This window comes from Antechinus flavipes, chromosome 1 (assembly GCF_016432865.1).
Source record: "Antechinus flavipes isolate AdamAnt ecotype Samford, QLD, Australia chromosome 1, AdamAnt_v2, whole genome shotgun sequence".
Lineage (NCBI taxonomy): Eukaryota > Metazoa > Chordata > Mammalia > Dasyuromorphia > Dasyuridae > Antechinus > Antechinus flavipes.
In genome coordinates this window covers 298,463,695-298,484,629 of record NC_067398.1, presented here as the reverse complement: position 1 = coordinate 298,484,629, position 20,935 = coordinate 298,463,695, and the positions used below count along the sequence as shown (strand labels likewise).

The following is a 20,935-nucleotide window of genomic DNA, read 5'->3' as shown; positions in this document are numbered from 1 at the left end:
TAAATTAAATTCTAAGGTAGCCTACCTCACACCTATGAGACTGGCTAAAATGTATGTTGAGTCTTGAATTAAAAAAAGAACAAAGATAAAGGAAAAAAAGTATGAATTTAAAGAATAGTGACCTTGTGATTTCCTAATAAGTTCAAGACTGAAGCAAAGATGCCACATTGAATATAGAAGTATTAAAAATAATACCTATGGCATAAGAAAAACAAGAAAAAGAATTAAAGTACTAAACATAATTAAAGAAGACACCATTTTATCATTATTTATAGGTGACATGATGATTTACCTAAAAACAAACAAACAAACAAACAAGAAAACCCTAGGAAACCAGTGAATAAAGATAATAACAAAGTCTACCAAGAGCTTCATCTAAGTAGTGGTATACAAAAAAATTTTTTTTTAAACTCATCAGCCTTTGTAGTAAAAATCAAAATAAAAGATTAAAATAATAATTCCATTTAAAATAATGATAAATTAGAAATTAATTCTACCAAAAGATCAAAAATTCATATAAATGAAATTTATATTAATGTGGAAAATATTTTTAAAATAGAGTATTTTTTTTTAAATAAAGGATGATAAACAGAGAAAACTTCTTTGTTACAGGAATTCTGGGAAGGGAAAGGTTATTAAACACAGTAGTTTCTTTAAAAAAAAAAGTTTCATATACCAGAACATTAGTATGAGATTTGATTTAACAAGGCAAAAAATTAGGGATAATTGAAGAGAGAAAACTATTTGGAAAGTTTAAATTGAAGGGAAAGAAAAAAGCATTCTAGATAAATTCAGATGCCACAAACCATTTAAAAGACAGCAAAAAAGTATGTGAATATTTTTTCTGTCCTCTTTTTTGATCTTCATTTTCTTTCCTTCAACCTCTGTAAACTTAGTATTTACTTTGTATTTAATCAGTATATGCTTTTTTATGTTCATGTTTATCTCACCAGAGAAGATATATACTTTGAGGGCAGGGGTTGTTTCATTTTTCTCTTTGCAACCTATCATAGTGTCTGGCACATAATAAAATGCGAGAAAACTACATTTTAGGAACTAATATTCATATTTTTGTGAATTCATATGCTTAAACTTTTGTTTCTTAAGTACTCTCTGATTTTATAAACTTGTTTCTTTTTCTATACTGCTCTATAAATTCTGCTCTAATGTTAATACATTACAGGGTAAAGAGGCATGGGATCGATCCTGAGGGTATTCCAGTGGAACACAAACTAGACAGGCTTTGAGATGATGCTCATCATTATAGTTAGAATCTATTTTTTTAAATACTTAAATAATTATGAAGAAGCAAATTACTAATAGGCTACCCACCTTGTGAACAAATTTTTTTCATGACAACCAGTGAAAAAATGAAATATAACAAAAAAAAAAATACTCTTCTATCCTATGAAGCTTCTTCCTTCCACTTATGCAGTAACCATAGCAGAAAGATAGGAAAAGTGATCGCTAAGAATTACACAACTTTTAGACAATCAATAAAATTCTATTCATACATCAAGATAATTCAGAATTTCTTTAAAAAGATAACAGAAATAACCCAGTTCAGTGATCCTCTAATAATAAACATGAAGCATAAAATGGGGAGATGTATTGTCATTATGATGAAGGAGGTCTAGCACAGAGTCCCCGTCAAGAAGGGATACCCTGTGGAAGGTGGTATTCCAAATGCTTCCATTTGCAAATGATCTTGCATTTATTATATTAAGCAACAGGAAATTTCAGGAGTTTGGCTTGTCCAACCATGTAAAAAACACCAAATGGATGAAGATATCTATTGCACAGATTTCAACACATATTCGGGTCAATACACTAATAGGACTCATCCAATAATATGTATATCTGGGACAGAAAGATGGACAATGAAACCAGTTTAAAGAAAAAGAAGAAGAAGAAATTGGGCTGGAATTCTTTCAATAATTTCAAAGTCTGTTTAGTGGCCCCATACTTCCCTTGAAAGCAAAGGTCCATCTCTTCAAAACTAACATTTTATTTATTATGTACTGGTAAAGATGAGGGAATTGATGGAGGAAAAAAAAAAAAAAAACATGTGAAGGAAAGCAGCCTATAACAGTACCAGATTTTAAACTATGTTACAGAATAGTAATTATCAAAATAATCTGGTATTTGGCTAAAAAAATAGAGTGGTGGATCAAGGGAATAGATTAGGTACACAAAATATATTAGTAAATGACCAATGTCATCTATTGTTTGGTAAATACAAAGATCCAAGCTTCTGGGAGAAGAATTCACTATTTGACCAAAAATGCTGGGAAAACTGGAAAACAGTCTGGCAAGAAGGTAGACATAGACTAATATTTCATACCTTATACCAAGATAAGGTCAAAATAGGTATATGATTTAGTCATAAAGAGCGATATAATAAGCAAATTAGGGGAGCCTGGAAAAATTTACATGTCAGACCTATATGAATAAGGGAAGAGTTTATGACCAAATGAGAAATAGAGAGGATCATGAGAAATAACTATGGATAATTTTAATTAAATTTAAAAGATTTTATACAAAACCAACATCGCTACATTGAAAAGGAAAATAGAAAACTATGGGAAAATTTGTAGCAAGTTTCTCTAATTAAGGCTTCATTTTTCAAACAGATAAGGAACTTAGTCAAATTTATAAAATTAAGAGAGATTTTTCAAGCAATAGTTAAAGCACATGAACAATTTTCAGAAAAAAACTAAAGCTATCTATAGCCATATTTAAAAAAAAAAAAAAAGCTATACAAGTTGATTCAGGCCATTTCCAATGGTTTTATGATGGAGAAAGTCATCTGTACCCAGAGAGAGGCCAGTAGGGGGACTGAGTGTGGATCAAAACGTAGTAATTTTCACTTTTTTTGTTGTTATTGTTTGTTTCCATTTTGTTTTCTCATTTTTTTTCCCTTTTTGATCTGACTTTTCTTGTGCAGCATGATAATTGTGGAAATATAAATAGAAGAATTGCACATGTTTAATATATATTGGATTATTTTCTGTCTAGGAGAGGGGGAAGGGAGAAAAATTCTGGAACAAGGTTTTGCAAGGGTGAATGAAGGAAACTATCTATACATATTTTGAAAATAAAAAGCTTTAATAAATTTTTTTAAATATTAAAAAAAGCTATAAATCAGTAATCATCATAGAAATACAAATTAAAAGAACTCTGGGATACCACCCCATACCTATCAAATTGGATAATGTAACAGAAAAGAAAAATGACAATTGCTGGAGAAGATGGAAAAATAGGGACACTAATGCACTGTGGAGTTGTAAATTAGTCTAACCATTATGAAGAATAATTTAAAACTATGCCCAAACAGCTAAAAAAAACCCATGCATATTCTTGACCCAACAATATCATTACCTGATCTATATACTAAGGATAATTAAAAAAAAAAAAAAAGGAAAAAAGAACTACATGTATAAAAACATATATAGCAACTCAATTTGTGGTGGCAAGGAACTAGAAATTGAGGTGATGCCCATCAAGTGGGGAATGGACAAAAAAGCTATTTGCCTTCTCAAATGTGGAGTGAGGGGAGCATAGGAAAGGAAGAATTTGGACCGAGAATTTTTTAAAAATAAATTGAAAATTTGAATAAGTTGAATCATAAATTGAAATTGAATAAATTAAAAATATTTTTTTAAAAAAAGAATTAAACCAAAATAAGGTCAAAATGGGTTCATGATCTAGGCATAAAGAATGAGATTATAAATAAATTAGAAGAACATAGGATAGTTTACCTCTCAGACCTGTGGAAGAGGAAGGAATTTGTGATCAAAGAAAAACTAGAGATCATTATTGATAACACAATAGAAAATTTTCATTATATTAAGTTAAAAAAGTTCTTGTACAAACAAAACTAATGCAGACAAGGTTAGAAGGGAAGCAATAAACTGGGAAAACATTTTTACAGTCAAAGGTTCTGATAAAGGACTCATTTCCAAAATATGTAGAGAATTGACTCTAATTTATAAGAAATCAGGCCATTCTCCAATTGATAAATGGTCAAAGGATATGAACAATTCTCAGACGAAGAAATTGAAACTATTTATAGACATATGAAAATATGCTCCAAATCATTATTAATCACAGAAATGCAAATTAAGACAATTCTGAGATACCACTACACACCTGTTAGATTGGCTAGAATGACAGGGAAAGATAATGCGGAATGTGGAGGGGATATGGGAAAACTGGGACACTGATACATTGTTGGTGAAATTGTGAAGAGATCCAACCATTCTGGAGAGAAGTTTGGAACTATGCTCAAAAAGTTATCAAACTGTTCACACCCTTTGATCCAGCAGTGCTACTACTGGGCTTATATCCCAAAGAGATACTAAAGAAGGGAAAAGGACCTGTATGTGCAAAAATGTTTGTGGCAGCCCTGTTTGTAGTGGCTGGAAGCTGGAAAATGAATGGATGCCCATCAATTGGAGAATGGCTGAGTAAACTGTGGTATATGAACGTTATGAAATATTATTGTTCTGTAAGAAATAACCAGCAGGATGAATACAGAGAAGCTTGGAGAGACATACATTAACTGATGCTAAGTGAAATGAGCAGAACTAGATCATTATATACTTCATGATGATCAATTCTTGTAATGTTCTCTTCTCTAAATTATATTGTTCTCTGTGAGAGCAGGTTTCTTGGGGAGCTTCTGGAAGCAGCCTTCCTTTCAGTTTTGAGTAATAATCCCAAATGCAACCAACTGTTAAGTCCAAATCCCTTTAGCCTTCCGGATCTTACTTTCAGTGTTCTCCACAGGACACCCTGCCCCCACTTCTCTGTCTTCCTTCATTCTGCCCAATTGAATCCTGGCTTCTCAATGTCCCAGAGTGCTCTTTGGCCCTGAGAGCTTCTTGCTTATATGGTGCACACTGAGTATATTCCAATCATTACATCATTAGGAAACCATTATTTGTTGTAGGATTAAATCAATGCTAAATCAGATTTAACCATTGTCTCCTCAATTCCACTGACTTAGCCCCTTGAAAGAATTCTAACATCTCCCACTTTCTATGTTCTTTTTAGAACATAGGTGGTCATGACCTCCCTCACTTCTCAAGGAGGCGAGAACACCCAAAAAGAAGGTGATCACATCTTCCTTGACTGCTCAAAAAAGGAATGAAAACACCATGAAAAGAAGGTGATCACGCCCTTCCTGACTATTCAGGAAGGGAGATGAAAACACCCAAGGAAATGGGAAATCAAATCAGATTAGTGGGTTTTTGAGGGGCTCACCCTTAAAACAGGCATACATAAATCCATCAATGTGGTAGGTATTACACATAATTACATAAATTACATAAGCACACAGCAATATAACACATTAGAAGTGATGTAACAAATAACATGAATCAACATGAGAATTTATACATGTCCATAAGTCCCAGAAATAGTCCAAAAGAAATCTATTGTCCATTAGTTCATGTGCCAGGAATCCAATAATTCCTGCAAGTTTTTAAGTCCTGCAATAGTCTCATCTTGTGTTAAGAAATCAAATTATTCCTGCTGGTTTTCAAGTCCTGCAACAGTCTCTATCAACAACTTTTCATCTCAGGAAATCCAATGATTCCTGCTAGTTTTCAAGTCCTGCAACAGTCTTTATCAATAATTTTTCATCTCAAAGAATTCAATGATTCCTGCTGGTTTTGAAGTTCTTTAACAGTCTCCTTATCAGCCATAATCTTTCAGTGTTAGATGCTTTTTAGATCTTCTCCTTTGTTTTGAGGTTTTTCTCCTTTTCTGTCTCTTTCCAGGTACTCATTGCCACCCATCTGTTTCCTTTTTTGTCTGTAGGAACACAAGCAAACTCTTTCTCCCAAGCAGTTAACCTATCTATTCCCTTCCATTTTCTAAATCTCTCCTCATCATCTGGCAATTACATTGAAGCTGTTTGCACTGGACACTGCCCTGTTGGTTTAAAAGGTCTGTATTCTCCCCAATTGTAATCCCTTTCTGCTATCTGATTGCTTTTTTGACTGATAGATCACATCAGAGTTCTGACCTAAAGTCTCTGGGACTTTACTCTGGGAGTAAACTCAGCTGCCATATTGCCTCACCTATCTTTTGTATGATCTCTTGGAGTTGGGCCCTGCCTCTCATTTCCCTGGATCAATCTACAGTCTGAGGCCCAGTGGAAGCCTTGGTTGCATTTTGGACATGGAGTTTTCGGTTTTCTCTAACCCTGTCTTCTCACTCTATCTCCGTATCTGCCTTGGACTCTCAGATGTCCTATTTTTCCACACTGAAAACATGACGATTTTCTCTGGAAGTCCCTTGCCAAGAGGGACCCTGTCTTTCCATGTTCATCATAGTCTGGGTATAATAAGTATTTGTGCCCACTGTGGCACAGCGTCTTATGACCTCTTCTAAAGGATCATCTTTGTGTAGTCCCCATATAATTCTTTTGCAAACCTCATTGGCATTTTCCTTAGCCAGATGTCTGGTTATTATTTCTGTAGCTACATTTTCTCTAATAGTTCTTGTGACAGCTTTTTGCAAATGTCCCACAAATCTGCAAAGGGTTCATTGGGACCTTGCTCTATTTTTGTGAAGGCTTTACCTCCATCTTTTTGTCCGGGGAGGAAACCCCAAGCTTTTATTGCAGCCTTAGAAATTTGCTCATCCACTGTTATGGAATAATTGATCTGTTCTGAATTCTCTCCATACTGACCTTCACCTGCTAGTTGGTTAAAAGTGATTTGTACGTTACTCCTGTTTGCCTATTGCATCTGGCTTGAATCCTACATAATTCATGATATTCCGAAAGCCACAACAAGTTTTGTCCAGGTTCTAAACATGTCCTAGCTATGAATTTCCAATTACTCAGGTTTAAGATTTCATAAGCCAAACTCTCTAGTAACATCTTAACATAAGATGATGTAGCCCCATAAAGAGTGCAACCCTTTTTCAAATCCTTAATTTTTTCCAAATCAAAAGGAATATATCTTCTCCTTTTTTGACCTGAAGAGTCAATCTCTTCAATCACAGAGTATGCATTTATAAAATCAGATACATCCTGTCCTTCATTTTTTTGCCTTAACTAATGCCTTTCTAATCTTGTCACAGGCTGCTTCATAGGTGGTTCTATTTGTGTCACTGCCTCTCCCCCTCCTCCTTTTCCCCCCACCCGTGAAGGGTTAATTGAGGGAGGGAGGTCAAAGGAATGATCTAATTTCTCCTACTGTGAATTCTTATCTGATTCTTCCTCCTTTATCCCTTGTTTAGTTGGCACCTCCCCCTCCTGCTCTTTCTTTTTCCTTATTCTAGTACTTATATAATTTCTTAAATCCAGTTGTATTGAATTATATATATTAAAGTGTGTCTTTGGAAACTGAGTCTATTATCGTTATAGGATTGACAAAGTTGCTCTCCTACTAATTTTGACTCCTCTAGATGTAATTCTTTTTCCATAGAGAACCAAGGAGATATGTACTGTACAGTTTCTAAAAGTTCAGTTATCTGCTCCCAAATTAGAATCACACCTTAGCTTTTCATAACCCTGACAATGCTCTCTAAACATTTTCCTTGAAGAGAAGGCTGTTTTCTAAATATCTGTCCCATTTCAGCTGAAATTCTACTTTAGCTCTTTAACAAAGTTTCCTTATTGTACTCATCCTAATTTCTGGGTTATAGATGAAGGTTCTTGGTCCCACGTTCAGGTGCCAAAATGTAATGTTCTTCTCTCAAAAATATAATTGTTCTCTGGGAGCAGATTTCTTAGGAAACTTATGGAGGCAATCTTAGTTCAGTTCAGTGTAATAATTACCTAAAATGCAGCCAGCTGTTAAAAGTCCAATCCTTTACTGTCTCCTTCCAAATAGCCCAGTTAGCTTTCTTAGAGGCCTATCACTCTCCTTGGTTCCAAGAGCTCCTATTGCTAGTTCTTTGTCTCTTCCAGCTTCAGCCCCTAGCTTTCTCCAACTCCAAAGCCTCCAGCTAGCACAATCTGACTCTGCCTCCGAGAGTGGGCTTGTGGGTTAGTGGGCTTGTCCTTCCTGGGACTCCTTTCTGACTTGTGAATCTTGTAGAACTCCAATGAGTACTAAATACATTAGTGAGCTAGAAAACTGTTAAGTATCATACTAAATTAGATAACTAACTTAGCACCTTGTAAGAATTCTAACAAAAGCATATTGTTACGTTTTTAAAAATTTGTTTGCTTTTTCTTTCTTGTGGTTTTCCCCTTTTGTTCTGATTTTTCTTTAACTGCATGACTAATATAAAAATATGTTTAAAATGATTATTATATGAGATGGCTTGTTGTCTTGGGAGGGAAGGAAAGGGAGAAAAAAATTTGGAACTCAAAATTCCATTTTGATATTGATGGATGAATGAATATTGAGAGCTATCTTGATATGTAACTGAAAAAATAAAATACTATTAAATCAATAAAAGCTTGCATATTATGACAACCACATTATAAATTCTGAAAACCCCCCCAAAACTAATTTTTTTTTAAATTGGCAAAATAATACATGAAAAGATAACATTTTGCTCTACTCTATAAACACATTTTTTCCTCACAAGGTTTTATTAAATATTTGATAAATTCTACTCATGCTCCAAGAAGAAAAGGGTAATAGGAACCCAACAGAAATAAATGTAGGAGCATTTCCTCCTATTTTCAATAAAAGTATATATGTCTTTGGATATATCTGGTTCTTATAAGTAAAATTACTGCAAAGGGCTTAAACTCTTGAGTTAATGCACTGAGGTCTGGACAACCGAACACTTAAGGCTAATTACCAATTAGACGATACTCTATAAGCATATGCTTGGAAAATGGCCCTGCTATTCTGTGCTGGCTCAATAATTGGTGTATACAGAGAATTGTAGGAGGGACTAGGGGGTAGAGTAGGAGTAGGCAGAGTCACTTCTGGGTGGGAGACAAAGAGGAGAGGTCATGGAGATTCTGTGTCTATCCAATTCACTCCTACCTCTAAAGACCAAGAATAAAGACCAAGGACTTTTGCTTATCCTGACTCTGGCTGATTCTAAAGTATCCAGGGAGCTGATGCGGTCTTCACAAATTACAGGTTTTCTTCTTCTTTTTTTTTATTTGAAAAGATTTTAGAATGATAAGGAATATTGATATCAAAGATACAGAAAAAGCCATGAAGAATGAAGAACTTAAGCCTTTTCAGATTTCAACTGTCCCCTCACCAAAAAAAAAAAGGGTATGTATTGATGTATTTAGTTCTTTTATGGTTAAACATTATATTTCTCATGTTTTTCACCATTCAATCATCTTTGTTTAACTGAATGGTATGCTTTCAAGGAAGTGAAGCCTAATAGAAAAGGTTTGTGTTGGGAAGTAGTAGGAAATGAGGTTAATGACATTAGATTATAGAACTTAACTAGGCAGAAGAGTTTAAATCATGATTGGGTATCCATGAACAGAAATTATATAATTTTTAAAGTGTTTACAGGAAATAAATTTAGCAGTACTACAAGAGACAGTATAGTACAGAGAGCCCTGGATTCAAATAGGAAAGATTTAGTTACTAGTCTTAGCTCTGATATGCTCACTTGCTGTATGATCATGAGGAAGTTATTGACTCTCACTAAACCTGTTTTCTCATCTACAAAACAGAAAGAATATCTATACTGTCACTTTGCAAGTCTTGAATTGCTATGCATACATACCAGTTACTTTTATCCTTATTATGTAAGGTGGATTATGCAATGAGACTGCAAAAAAAATTTTAAGTCTAATGGAACAAGCATTTATTAAACACATACTGTATGCCTCTAGTTGTACTATGCAATGGGGAAACAAAGGAACAAAGAAACAAGGCTTTGTTTGCAAAGAGCTTGCATCCTGTAGGAGAAAACAGCATGTATCTAATTTTTAAAAATCCAATTTTATAAACCAATTCTTATTTCAATACTACTTCTCATAAGAGAGAGAGAAAGAGAAGGAGGGGTGGGAGTGAGGGAAGGGGAAAAAAGAGACAGGGAGAGGGAAGGAAGGCAAGAGTACTACTTCAATACAGAAAAAGTCTTCCCTACTTCCTCCCTTCAATTTTTTTTTTTTTTTTCTGAAGCAACTGGGTTTAAGTGACTTGCACAGAGTCATACGGCTAGGAAGTGTTAAGTAAGGCCACATTTGAACTCAGGTCCTTCCTACTTCAGGGCTGGTGCTCTATCCACTGTGTCACCTAGTTGCTCCTGTCCCTTCATTTTTTGAAGGAAAATAATGACAATAACCAGGTAGCAACTTTTTAATATGGCCACTTATGGAAAAAAAACAACCACAAGGAAAAAGAAATTACCTTCTAAAGACTCAGAAAAACAATGTAGATCTCTGGAGATACTTTAGAAAACTAACTGAAGCTCCAAATGTTTAAAAGTACAGAAATTTGTCAGTTATGACAACATGTAGAGTAGTTTTACCTATACTTCCTATAGGAGGGACAGATAATAATTCTTTGTTATGTATAGAACTCACACACACAATAATATGAAACAGTAATGAGATACAAAGAATTATTAGTTTTCACATATATTATTGTAGAATGAAAAGAAAATGATATCTGGAATCAGAAGGCTTGGGTTCAAATCCTGCTACTGCTTCACATAGAATTATCTTTGCCTCTAGACAAGTCAGTTCATATCCTTACACATGAACCAACTCTTAGGTTACGATATAATCTGTTATACTATACTACTTAGGTAGTGACTAAGTAGACTTTTTACACACATAGACAGGTAGTGACTGTCTATGACTCAGGAACATCTATCTACATTAAGAATTCCACCTCTTCTTAAAATAATCTACTCTGCTGAAGATTCTGGTCCAATGTAAAAGGATTTCTGAGATAAATCACAAGTATTAGTTAAAAGAGAAAGAGAAAGAATGATATCAGAAAGAATATTCCATAGACCCACCAACAAACCTGACTCTTTTAAGATGGGAAGCTTTGTTATCTTCCAAATTTTATATGGGTTACAACCATGTGAACTGACTTCCAGTGGTAAAACTTTTCAGATATTTCTAAACCATTAGGATTATGAATAGTAAACCCAGAAATAAAAGAAACAAATCCTAATGACCAAATTCCTCAAGCTGTTCAGCCTCCAAATCTTGGATTTCCTTCTATTCAGCTATTTTTAGAACTGGCTTTCTTTTTATAGAAATGTTAGAAGTATAAATAAATCATTGTAAGGAGCCTATAGGTTACCAGTGTTAGTCTATGAATTTTAAAAACCTCAAACAATTATTTTAAATAACTGAAAACAGCTAAGTAAGAACAGTACTCTAAAAGCACTGGATTGTTTTTGCTTTTACATGTACTCCAAAGGATATAAAAAAATAATAAATGGACAGCACATTAAGCCTCATTTTAAGAAATTTTTATTTCAAGTGATGACTTCTGAATAAACAATTACTTAGTTAAACTAAGGTTAATAGTATAAGACTTTTCAGCTAGAAATGTGTTTACTCACACACACACACACATATTTCCAGGAAACAAAATTAAAATTTAGGATTAACAATGAGAAATCTCTTTAAGAAAGAAAAATAACTCTTTTATTATTTAAAAATATTAAAATTTTCAACATAGCACTTATCATAAATGTATATCAAAAGCCTTAAAAACAGTATCACTGATTATGTCAACCATTGTAATCACTTCATAACAAGCACACAATAAACTAGAAAAATCTATAAATCAGTCCTGATGATAGAGAGATTCATTTAGTAGTTTACTAAATGGAATAACCCTGCTGGAATTCATTCAAGTAGCTTGTGAAAATGTCAGAATGTAGTTTGTTTCAGAGGTCACAATCCCCAGAGAGTTCTGAGTTTTGGCCTGTTTGTCTTTTCACATGCTTTAAGATTTGAAAATTGTTTCTCGTAGACACTGAGTGATGCCCAGGGAATGCTAGGATTGTGGGAACTGGCAGTACCAACAGTGAAGACAAACTTCCTGGGAAATCAGTGCCTACTTCATTTGCCCTATCAGCTCTTATCAGTTAAGATACCATATTCAAATGATTTAGGAGTGAAGGCCAAGCAACAAAAATTTCACGTGTTTTGGTGACTTTAAAAATAATTATATGAAGAAATTCTAGGTTTCAACTATTGTTTTTCCCATCAATCTCTGAATAACTCCATTCATAATGATAAAACTAAAATAGAAATAGTCAATTTCTAGCTTACTTTCTATCATGACTAGAAAATGTATTTTAAAACATTCATGTGCCATTTAAGAAAACTCCAAAGAGAATCTACAAGATGATAAATTCATTTAAAATAAGGATTGTGTCCTATTTCATCCTTGTATTCTCTGCATGTGGCCTAATCCCATGCTCATAGAAGGTGATTAATGACTATTTACTTTAGTGAACCAATTATATATCTACATATATACACAGTTATGATTTAAATATTGAATTTGATTATTAGTTTGACAATTAATTTGATGACTGACATGACATAACAAATATTTCTTTTGTATGATAAGAAAAAAACCACACTAGAATGTGAATAAAGAAAATTAAGTTCTAGTTCTGATGAAGGACTAAGTTACCTTCCTGAATTTCTTTCCTCGTCCTCAAAGAATTGGCTGAAAAAAATGATACCTAAAGCCTCTATCATTTTAAAATTGAATGTTTCTATTAAATTATATTTTGGCCAACTGAAAAAGCTTTATAGTAACTGTTTTAGGTAAGTTATTGTTTGTTTTCCACATATGAACTCTATAGTTAAATATTGAAAAATGCTAACACACTTGCATCTCCATAACTGAAATCACAACAAAGGGAATGTATGAATCAAGTTTTTTGCTTTTATTATGGTGCTATTATTAAAAATGAGTACATAAATATATATGAATCAAAACTTTATTTTCAAGTTAAAGTTGATGAAAAAACAACAAAATAGATGCTGTTTCTGAAATAGAATGCTGTTTCTGCATTAAAAGGCAAAAGGTATGAATATTTTGAACTAAAGTTGCAGTTTTCTTTTTTCTGATTAACTGATGCTACTTCACAAAAACTAACACACACCTGTCAACCTTTGAAAATTATAAAGAGATGTTGCATAATTTCATAGAAACAGTCTAAATTAGATGTCATAATAATTTTAAAAAACCTCATCAACTGGCTTACTACTTTTTTAAAAAAAATAGAAATTTACCCACCTGGGTACAGAGAATTGGCATATATGTTTACATTCACTAAAAGACCTGTGATATAGATATTTGATAATAACATTACTAGTGCACATTGAATAAAAATTTCACAAATTAATAAAAGTGGAAGTTTCCCCACTCCATTCTTCTCTTTCCTTTTCTGCTGCCCAATGAACAGCATACAGAAAAGAGAATAGGGTATCAGAAGTGAGCAAATGATGATATGAGGAGAGGCAGCCAGAGAAAGACATACAGACTGAAAGCTATCATACAAATAATACAGATAGCCATACCATGACACAGATAGTTTTTAAGACTTACCCACACTCACAGATTGAGTCAGCAGAGGAGATCGGAATCCTGACTCCCATAAGACTATACTTCCTGTTAATAATAGCGAGGGCAGTGGGTAAGGGTAGAAGAGTCAGACAATATGGGTTAATTTAAAGGCGTTAGAAAAACGCTTTTTCTGATATTTGCTAATGAATTTGGATTATTATCTACTATGGACCAAAAAAGAAAAGATCAATAAACCCTTGAATTCACCATAGTTTTCAAATTTTTTCTTTCAATATTTTTAAATAATGTCTAGAATATTCACCTACAAATTTAAGCTTAAATGAGAAACAAAAAGGAGAAAAAGGTAAGAATTAAAAAAACAAAACAAATCTTTCCCTCTATTTTTCAGTTGGGATCCTTTCCTTTCCAGTCTTTATCCCTACGCCAAGACAGTCCTGATTTATTTCTAATACAGCATATCAGTAATCCTTGACTTAATCAGTTCTCTTCTCCATTTAATAGCAATGGAACAGCAAGTATTAACCATTTTTCTTCATAGATATGAGAGAAAGCAGCTATAAGATGAAAGTAAGTTGAGAGATGGAAGAGGACATATGTCTACAAAGGTCTGAAGAACTATAATGTGGAAGATGAGTTAGCATCATAAGGTTGACCTTAGGACCAAAGTATAGAAATTATAAGAAGAATGCTTTCAGTTCATTATAGTTTTTTAAAAACCCAATAACTTCCAAACAAGATTTATTCAAAAGTAGAATACAGTATCTCAAGAATAGAAAATTCCTCATTACTGGCCATGTTCAAGTAAAAGTTATATAACTACCATTAGATTTACTGTAGAGAAGATCCATACTTTGCTTTAATGGAAATACAGAAAAGGGGATTGGCCCAATGACCTCTAAGATCTCTTTCAAATCAGAGGATTCTTTTGAGGAGCCCACCAAATTTTTCATTGTAGGCGCTATCTTAAAGTGTTATGCAATGATTTTCTAATTACAATTTTACTTACTGTAAAGGGAATTCTGATTCAGATACAGACTAATCTTGATAGTATCTTAAGTCCTTTCCTAGTCTGAGATTAAGTAATTCTAAAACCTGTTCATTTTCAAATACACTTAAGACAAGCAGGGCAGGATGGATTACCAGTAATTGAATGAAATTCTTTAACTATGAACTAGAAACTCTTATCTATTTTTCACAATTACAAATTATATAAACTTGCCTTCTGTAGAATGGTAAAAAAAAATTGCTTCTTCATGTACAATTTTAAATGAGCTCCATCAGTCTGGAGCCCAAAAGAAAACATCTGATACACTTCATTTCCTTAAGATATAATATGGTATATGTAGATGACTCTACTAATGGTAGAAATTTACAATGAAAGTTCTAGCGTCCAATCCCATCCCATCTCACCCCACCCCAAAGTTTCAATCAGTTTGATTTAACTTCTTAATTACTGTTTCTCTATAAGTTTTTGGTTTGTTTTTCGGGATTTTTTTTGCTGAGGCAATTGGGGTTAAGTGACTTGCCCAGGGTAACACAGCTAGGAAATGTTAAGTGTCTGAGGTCACATTTGAACTCAGGTCTTCTGATTTCAGGGCTAGTGCTCTATCTACTGCATCAACTAGCTATCCCTGCTATGCAAGTTTTACTTAGACTCATGGATTAACTGTTCGTACTTACAACCCAGGATAATTATAAAAAGTGCTCAACTTTAAAATATTAAACAAAGCTTCTTTGGGCTTAATGATTTTCCTAGTTCGTTTTGAAATCATTGGCCCTACTAAGCACTTCATAGACTTAATTATATATAATTATAACAGCAGATGTGGAACTAAGTCAGGAGTTCAAAGTAATTGCCAACTATAAATGAAGAATTCAAATAAATGCACTCTTTTGGAAGTATTCAGCAATGTAGTATAGGAAAACTAATTTCCAGTAACACCACTATCTAAACAAGAAATTCATAATAGAAAGAAATAGGCAGAATTAAATCTGCCTATTTACATCACATTTTAGTGGGAAATTTTAAAATTTTTGGATGGGTATAATTTATCCTTAAGTCACTTAGCAAGCATCTTGAAAGTTCAAGAGAAAGATAGTTGAAAGTTACAACAATTAGCCACATATTTCATTTGCAGTTGTTAAGGAAATACTATTATTTTAAATTAAAACTCTATTGTGGTATTGAGTATAAATCATCAATCCTGATAAAATAACTGGCCAAAAAAAAAAAAAAATCAGAAAGTTGGTTGAAGAAGTTCTAATTAAGGTCTATATATTCTGTCCATGACATACAAGTTTTAAAAACTAATTTCTACATACATCTGCTATTGTTATTTAGATGAAATATTAGAATAAAATTTTAGAGAAAGCAAACATTTACAAAATATCTGAGTTACTGTAATTACTGAGGAGAAAAAATATTTTAAAGATAGAATCAATGGCAAAGGTGATCCATGTGCTTTAAGATTTACTCATTTGTTAGTTCATTTGATTCTAAAATCATTTCAGGAACAAAAAGAGAAAGCAACAATCCTGGAAACACTATTTGGTTCCATCAATTAATTTTTTCTTAAATACTATTCCATCTGTTACTGATGTTATTAATCCCTCCAACTCTTTATACAATGGCTGATACATAGTAGGCACTTAATAAATGCTTGTTCACTGAATCTTCACCTCAAATTCAATGCAAATTATCATAAACTACTGTGAAAGTTTCTATTTTCTTAGGATTACCCCATATCTATTAAAGCATTGTTTCTATGCCCTACCGTAATATTTGAAATATTATCAACACTGTCAAATAAAAAAGAAACAATCTATAACAGTGAAGATCAAACACTAACACAGAACTTTGTTTTTTTGCTCTATAATCTCTAAATTTATTTTGGCTGAATGAACTGAATTTTACTTGATATTGTCCAAGTAAAATATTAAATGTAAATAGACAAACCAAAGAGACAAAGCTATAATATCTCGTGTTCAGCATATATTATTGTGTTGTGTTATCTTGTTATCTTGTGCTATCTTGTGTTCAGCACATCAATTATTTTTCTCTAGAGACAAAGGCAAAAATACCTGATTATGCTCTAAAAGATAATTTTCAAGTCTTTGTTACTTAGTTGTTAAAATAATAGAGAATCAGAAGGCAATGGAATTGAATTTACATAAAATTTTGAGTCATTTTTAGTTGAGTCTGGCTCTTCATAATCCCATTTGAGGTTTTCTTGGCAAAGATTCTCTAGTGTTTTGCAATTTCAGAGTTGAGGAAATTCATTTTTAGAGATGAGGAAACTCATTTTTAGAGATGAGGAAACTGAGGCAAACATAGTTAAGTGAGGTGCATAAGATGTTTCAACTACTCAAGTGTCTGAGGCCATATGAGTTTTCCTGACTCCAAGTCCAGCATTCTGCCCACTTTGCCCCCAGGGCAAGATTATTCTTCTTGGCCAGACTTAAAAAATAGTTTGAAAAGACTTTCAAACATGAAAGGGAATAATGATAAGATATTACTTTTAACTATTTCTCAATATTATAGCATAGCTAGTGCTATCCCCATTATTTGAATAAACATGATCCTATCCTATCGTGGAGGTGAATTTCATATCTAAATGACTTCTTTCCAAAGTACATTGAAAAATCTATGGAAAAAAATCAACCAAAAAGAGAATCCTGCTATCTTCTCTACAGACAATTTGTAAATATTTCTAATTAAATATGCTTAAAATTCTAGGCATTGAAATTACCAATCAATGCACCGAAGAAGTTTTATCCTTACTAGCTTAACCACATTTTGTCATTTATGAAAATCTAAATGCAATGAGTAAATTAATGCATAATGCTAGGAATTTTAAAAAGTCAACACAGAGCAATATAAGTTTTTGATAATTTTATCTATAACTAATTCCATATACCATACTCCAGAGCATCAAGTCTAATTAAAACATACTGTAACTGCAAAAGGAGACATTTAAAGAACAACTCTGCCATTTGGAAACTAAAAGATGGCTTGTTATGGTTAATAGTCTGAGTGTTTTCTTTTATCTCAGGCTATAATAATAAGACTGGATCACTCTGCATACAATCTGATTTCATATAACCTCAATTTCATTTTAATACATTGTTTTTGTGAAGGTATACTACTTGAATACAGTTGTTTTTATCTGATTTAATCTGTCTGAACTAACCTCATGGAAAAACTAAGCAGTTTGTCTTGCTTCTAAGGTACTAATATCAATGTCAATTTTTTATAGCCTCACTATGGGTACAGGGAAACCCTAGTATGTTCTGATGAAAACTTCTTTCATATTTACTGTAGCAGTGGAAATACTTTTCCATTTCATTTCCACTGCCAATATAAATATTAATCAACAATGAAGAAAAATCCTGGAAACATTTCTTAAATGTAAACTTCATTTTCCCTGTAAAGTTCATCTATAAACTATTTTGTGAAGCAATCATTCCACAGATACTCAAAATTTAAATATCTCCTTTTGTCAACAAAAAGAAAACAATTTTAGCAAACAAACTTCAAATGTTTAAAAATTGCAAAAACAAAAATTTCCCGTTGGAATAAATTTAAATTCAGATTATTTTAGTCTTCAAATAGTGCCTTTGAATTTTGAGAGTTGAAACCACTTATCCATGTGATGAATGAATCATGTTATTTTTCAAAAAAAGAATAAGAAGATAAATTTTTCCTTTACCTGTGTACTCTCTCATGTGAAAATATTGCTCATGTTGAAGTACTTCAAGAAAACTTTGATAAACACATTATATATACACACATGGTTCTATTATCTTCATGAGGCTAGTAGAAATTTTTTAATGTGTAAGGCGAACTATTTTACTAGAAGCCTAAAACAAAGTTTTTCAAAGCAAGGTAACAGGAAATATTGTTGTAAATGATATTAATTTAAAGCTTTTTCTGCAAAAATTAAAGTGAGCAGTGAGCAAAAGAAATGCAATTATGCCCTATTTCTATTCCTCATACACAGTGTCCTTGTACAGTTAAGTTTCTCAATACCAATTTAATCCTTATTCTTCTTAGAGATTCCAATTTACACATTTAATAAGATTTAAGTTATTTTGCTAAAAATGTAATCATACTTAATATACCGACACCAAAAATATCACGTAATGACTTTTCTCATCACTTACTATACTAAAAATGGAATTAGTTAATCATATTATGATCTTTTAGGATGATTATATATTGCTGAAGCTACTCAGACATCCTTACGATATTCTATTTAAGAGAGAATCTTAGAATAATCAAGTTATTAAAGGATAATGAGAGTCTAAAAGTCCTGTTGTTTTTCTTTTTTTTTCAAAAGACTATCAAACCTGAACTCAAGCATGATGTATATATCTGAAATGTATCTTCAGTACTTTCAGAGTAAGAACATTTATAAATAAGAAACATGAGATGTAGCAATATAGTACCATTCAAGAAAACAAAAGGATAACCATTTGGAAAGTTGTCTTTCACTAATGCTTTTTATGTACTGTTTCCTTTAACATTGCATTTCCTGATATAACAAATAATAAGGAATTTTAAGATATATCTCAAAACATAAAAAAAGTAGAAACTGATTATTCTTAGGGACAAGAGCTTCTTATCTTCTGAAACTTCTGCAATATTAATGTTCACACAGGCTAGATTCTATAAGATTTTTAAGACAGGACTTTTAGCTAATTTGAAAGATGTACACTTATGCTATATCTTTAATATATCAAAAGATAATAGAAAGAATAATTTATGTTAATGCTAAATTAGACATAATTGTGGACATCAGAGATTCACCTATAGATTCATGAATATATATGAAAACAAAGTAGTGAAAAATATTTATTTTAACTTCAAGGATAGAACAACAGTAGACTTAAAATAGGAGCCTATGACACATGACTTAGCATATTAGCGATAAGAACCATGTTAACCGTGGAATGGAGATCATTCATAGTTTATTTAAATATTTTCTTCTCATTTTGATGCAAAATATGAAGCACACTTAAAGTGAAAGTTTTAAAAGTATATCTTAATTTTAGGGCAAAAGGATTTACTACAACTTCAATATTCTTCCTCTAATAAATAAGAAAAGTAGGATTACATTACAAATCTTTACTGTCAAATTTGATAATATAAAAACTGATATATGACACAAGAGACACAGTTTGTAGTCAAAGCCTATTTTCTCAGAAAGTTACCTTACTATTCCCAGACTAGTCATTTGTTTGAAACATTACCCAGAATATCAGTGTACAAAAACTGAATTTCTCAATCTTAAAATCATTACCAAAAATAAAACTGATACAAAAAATATTTCAAGGGGAAAGTAATTGATATATATATATAAAGTTTGAAGTACTAACTGAAACGAGGCTGATTGTTTCTCAAAGCCTAGTAAATAGAGCTTATTTATATTCTAAAGATACACAAAAAGACACAAAACTATATAAATATATTTTGATATTTCCTTAATTTTATAATTGAAATACTATAAATAAGAACAATTATGTTAAGTACTTAAAACTGTTATAAGTGGCAATAGATTTCATTAGTAATTAAAAAACAAGAGAATTAAATGAAAATTTAATAAATGTATAAGATTGTAGGGTTGATTGATAATATTTCTATAATTTCATGGCATAACATTTCATTTAGCAAAATATGTTTATCAAGGGGTAGTAGCAGAGGAGAGAATGCAAAAAAAAAGAATATCAAAATAAAGCACAAAAGTTTATTAATTGATAAATTAGTTGATAAATTAATATTAATTATTATATTATTAGTTGAAATATTAATTATTAGTTGATATTAATATTAAATATTAGTTGGTTTAAAATTATTATGTTGCATTTTTAATGTCAAAAGATACTAGAAAGAATAATATGTAAAAATTATTTTTGAGAGGTTAGTTGAGAATGTAAACCTTTAAAAAATATAAATAGTAAAAAAATATATATATATAGTACTATTGATTCTTTAAAACTCACCATTCTTTCGTTCATTGAGAGGAGGCAAATGCTGAGTGGATTGTAAAGAAAGTTCCTGAAATTCATGAGCGACTGCTTCACTTTGAGGACTTGGAGCAAGGTGGCCTAATGACCCCAACTCATCTTCAGCCTCTACAATCCCAGTGTGATCCATGGTCTTCAAACTACCACCAACACAGGACTCACGACACCTCTTAACCACAGCTGGTAGATGAGACTGTTAAATCAAAAAACATACAATCAGTTTGCAGAGTTTCTTCTTTTTTGCAATAAATATAAAGTTTCCAATCCTGGGTTCATGCAAGAGGCTGGAAATTTTAGAAGACTAGCTAAGTATGAACCGAGAATATAAAATAACAGTGAAAACTGATAAAAAGGAAAACTTCCTGAGATCAGAGATATTGAAGCATGCCTCAGGAGGTAGCAGACACCTCCTATCCTATTCAATAAATTCCTGTCAG

At 32.2% G+C, this 20,935-nt stretch overlaps 1 protein-coding gene across 5 annotated transcripts in view; it reads right to left on the bottom strand.

The window, feature by feature from the left end:
* MRTFB (myocardin related transcription factor B) overlaps positions 1 to 20,680 on the bottom strand; it is a 140,501-nt gene extending 119,821 nt beyond the window's left edge. The window contains exons 1-2 of one of the 5 annotated variants that reach the window (XM_051963104.1): positions 20,475 to 20,668; positions 13,494 to 13,556 (exon numbers count right to left, since the gene is read on the bottom strand). In XM_051963104.1, the coding sequence (XP_051819064.1) occupies positions 13,494 to 13,556; positions 20,475 to 20,628 (217 nt within the window). In that variant the 5' untranslated portion in view covers positions 20,629 to 20,668. Of the gene's footprint in view, positions 1 to 13,493; positions 13,557 to 20,474 lie in introns of all 5 variants that reach the window. The other 4 variants (XM_051963097.1, XM_051963071.1, XM_051963054.1 and 1 more) reach the window with 4 other exon arrangements.
* Positions 20,681 to 20,935: the final 255 nt, after the last annotated feature.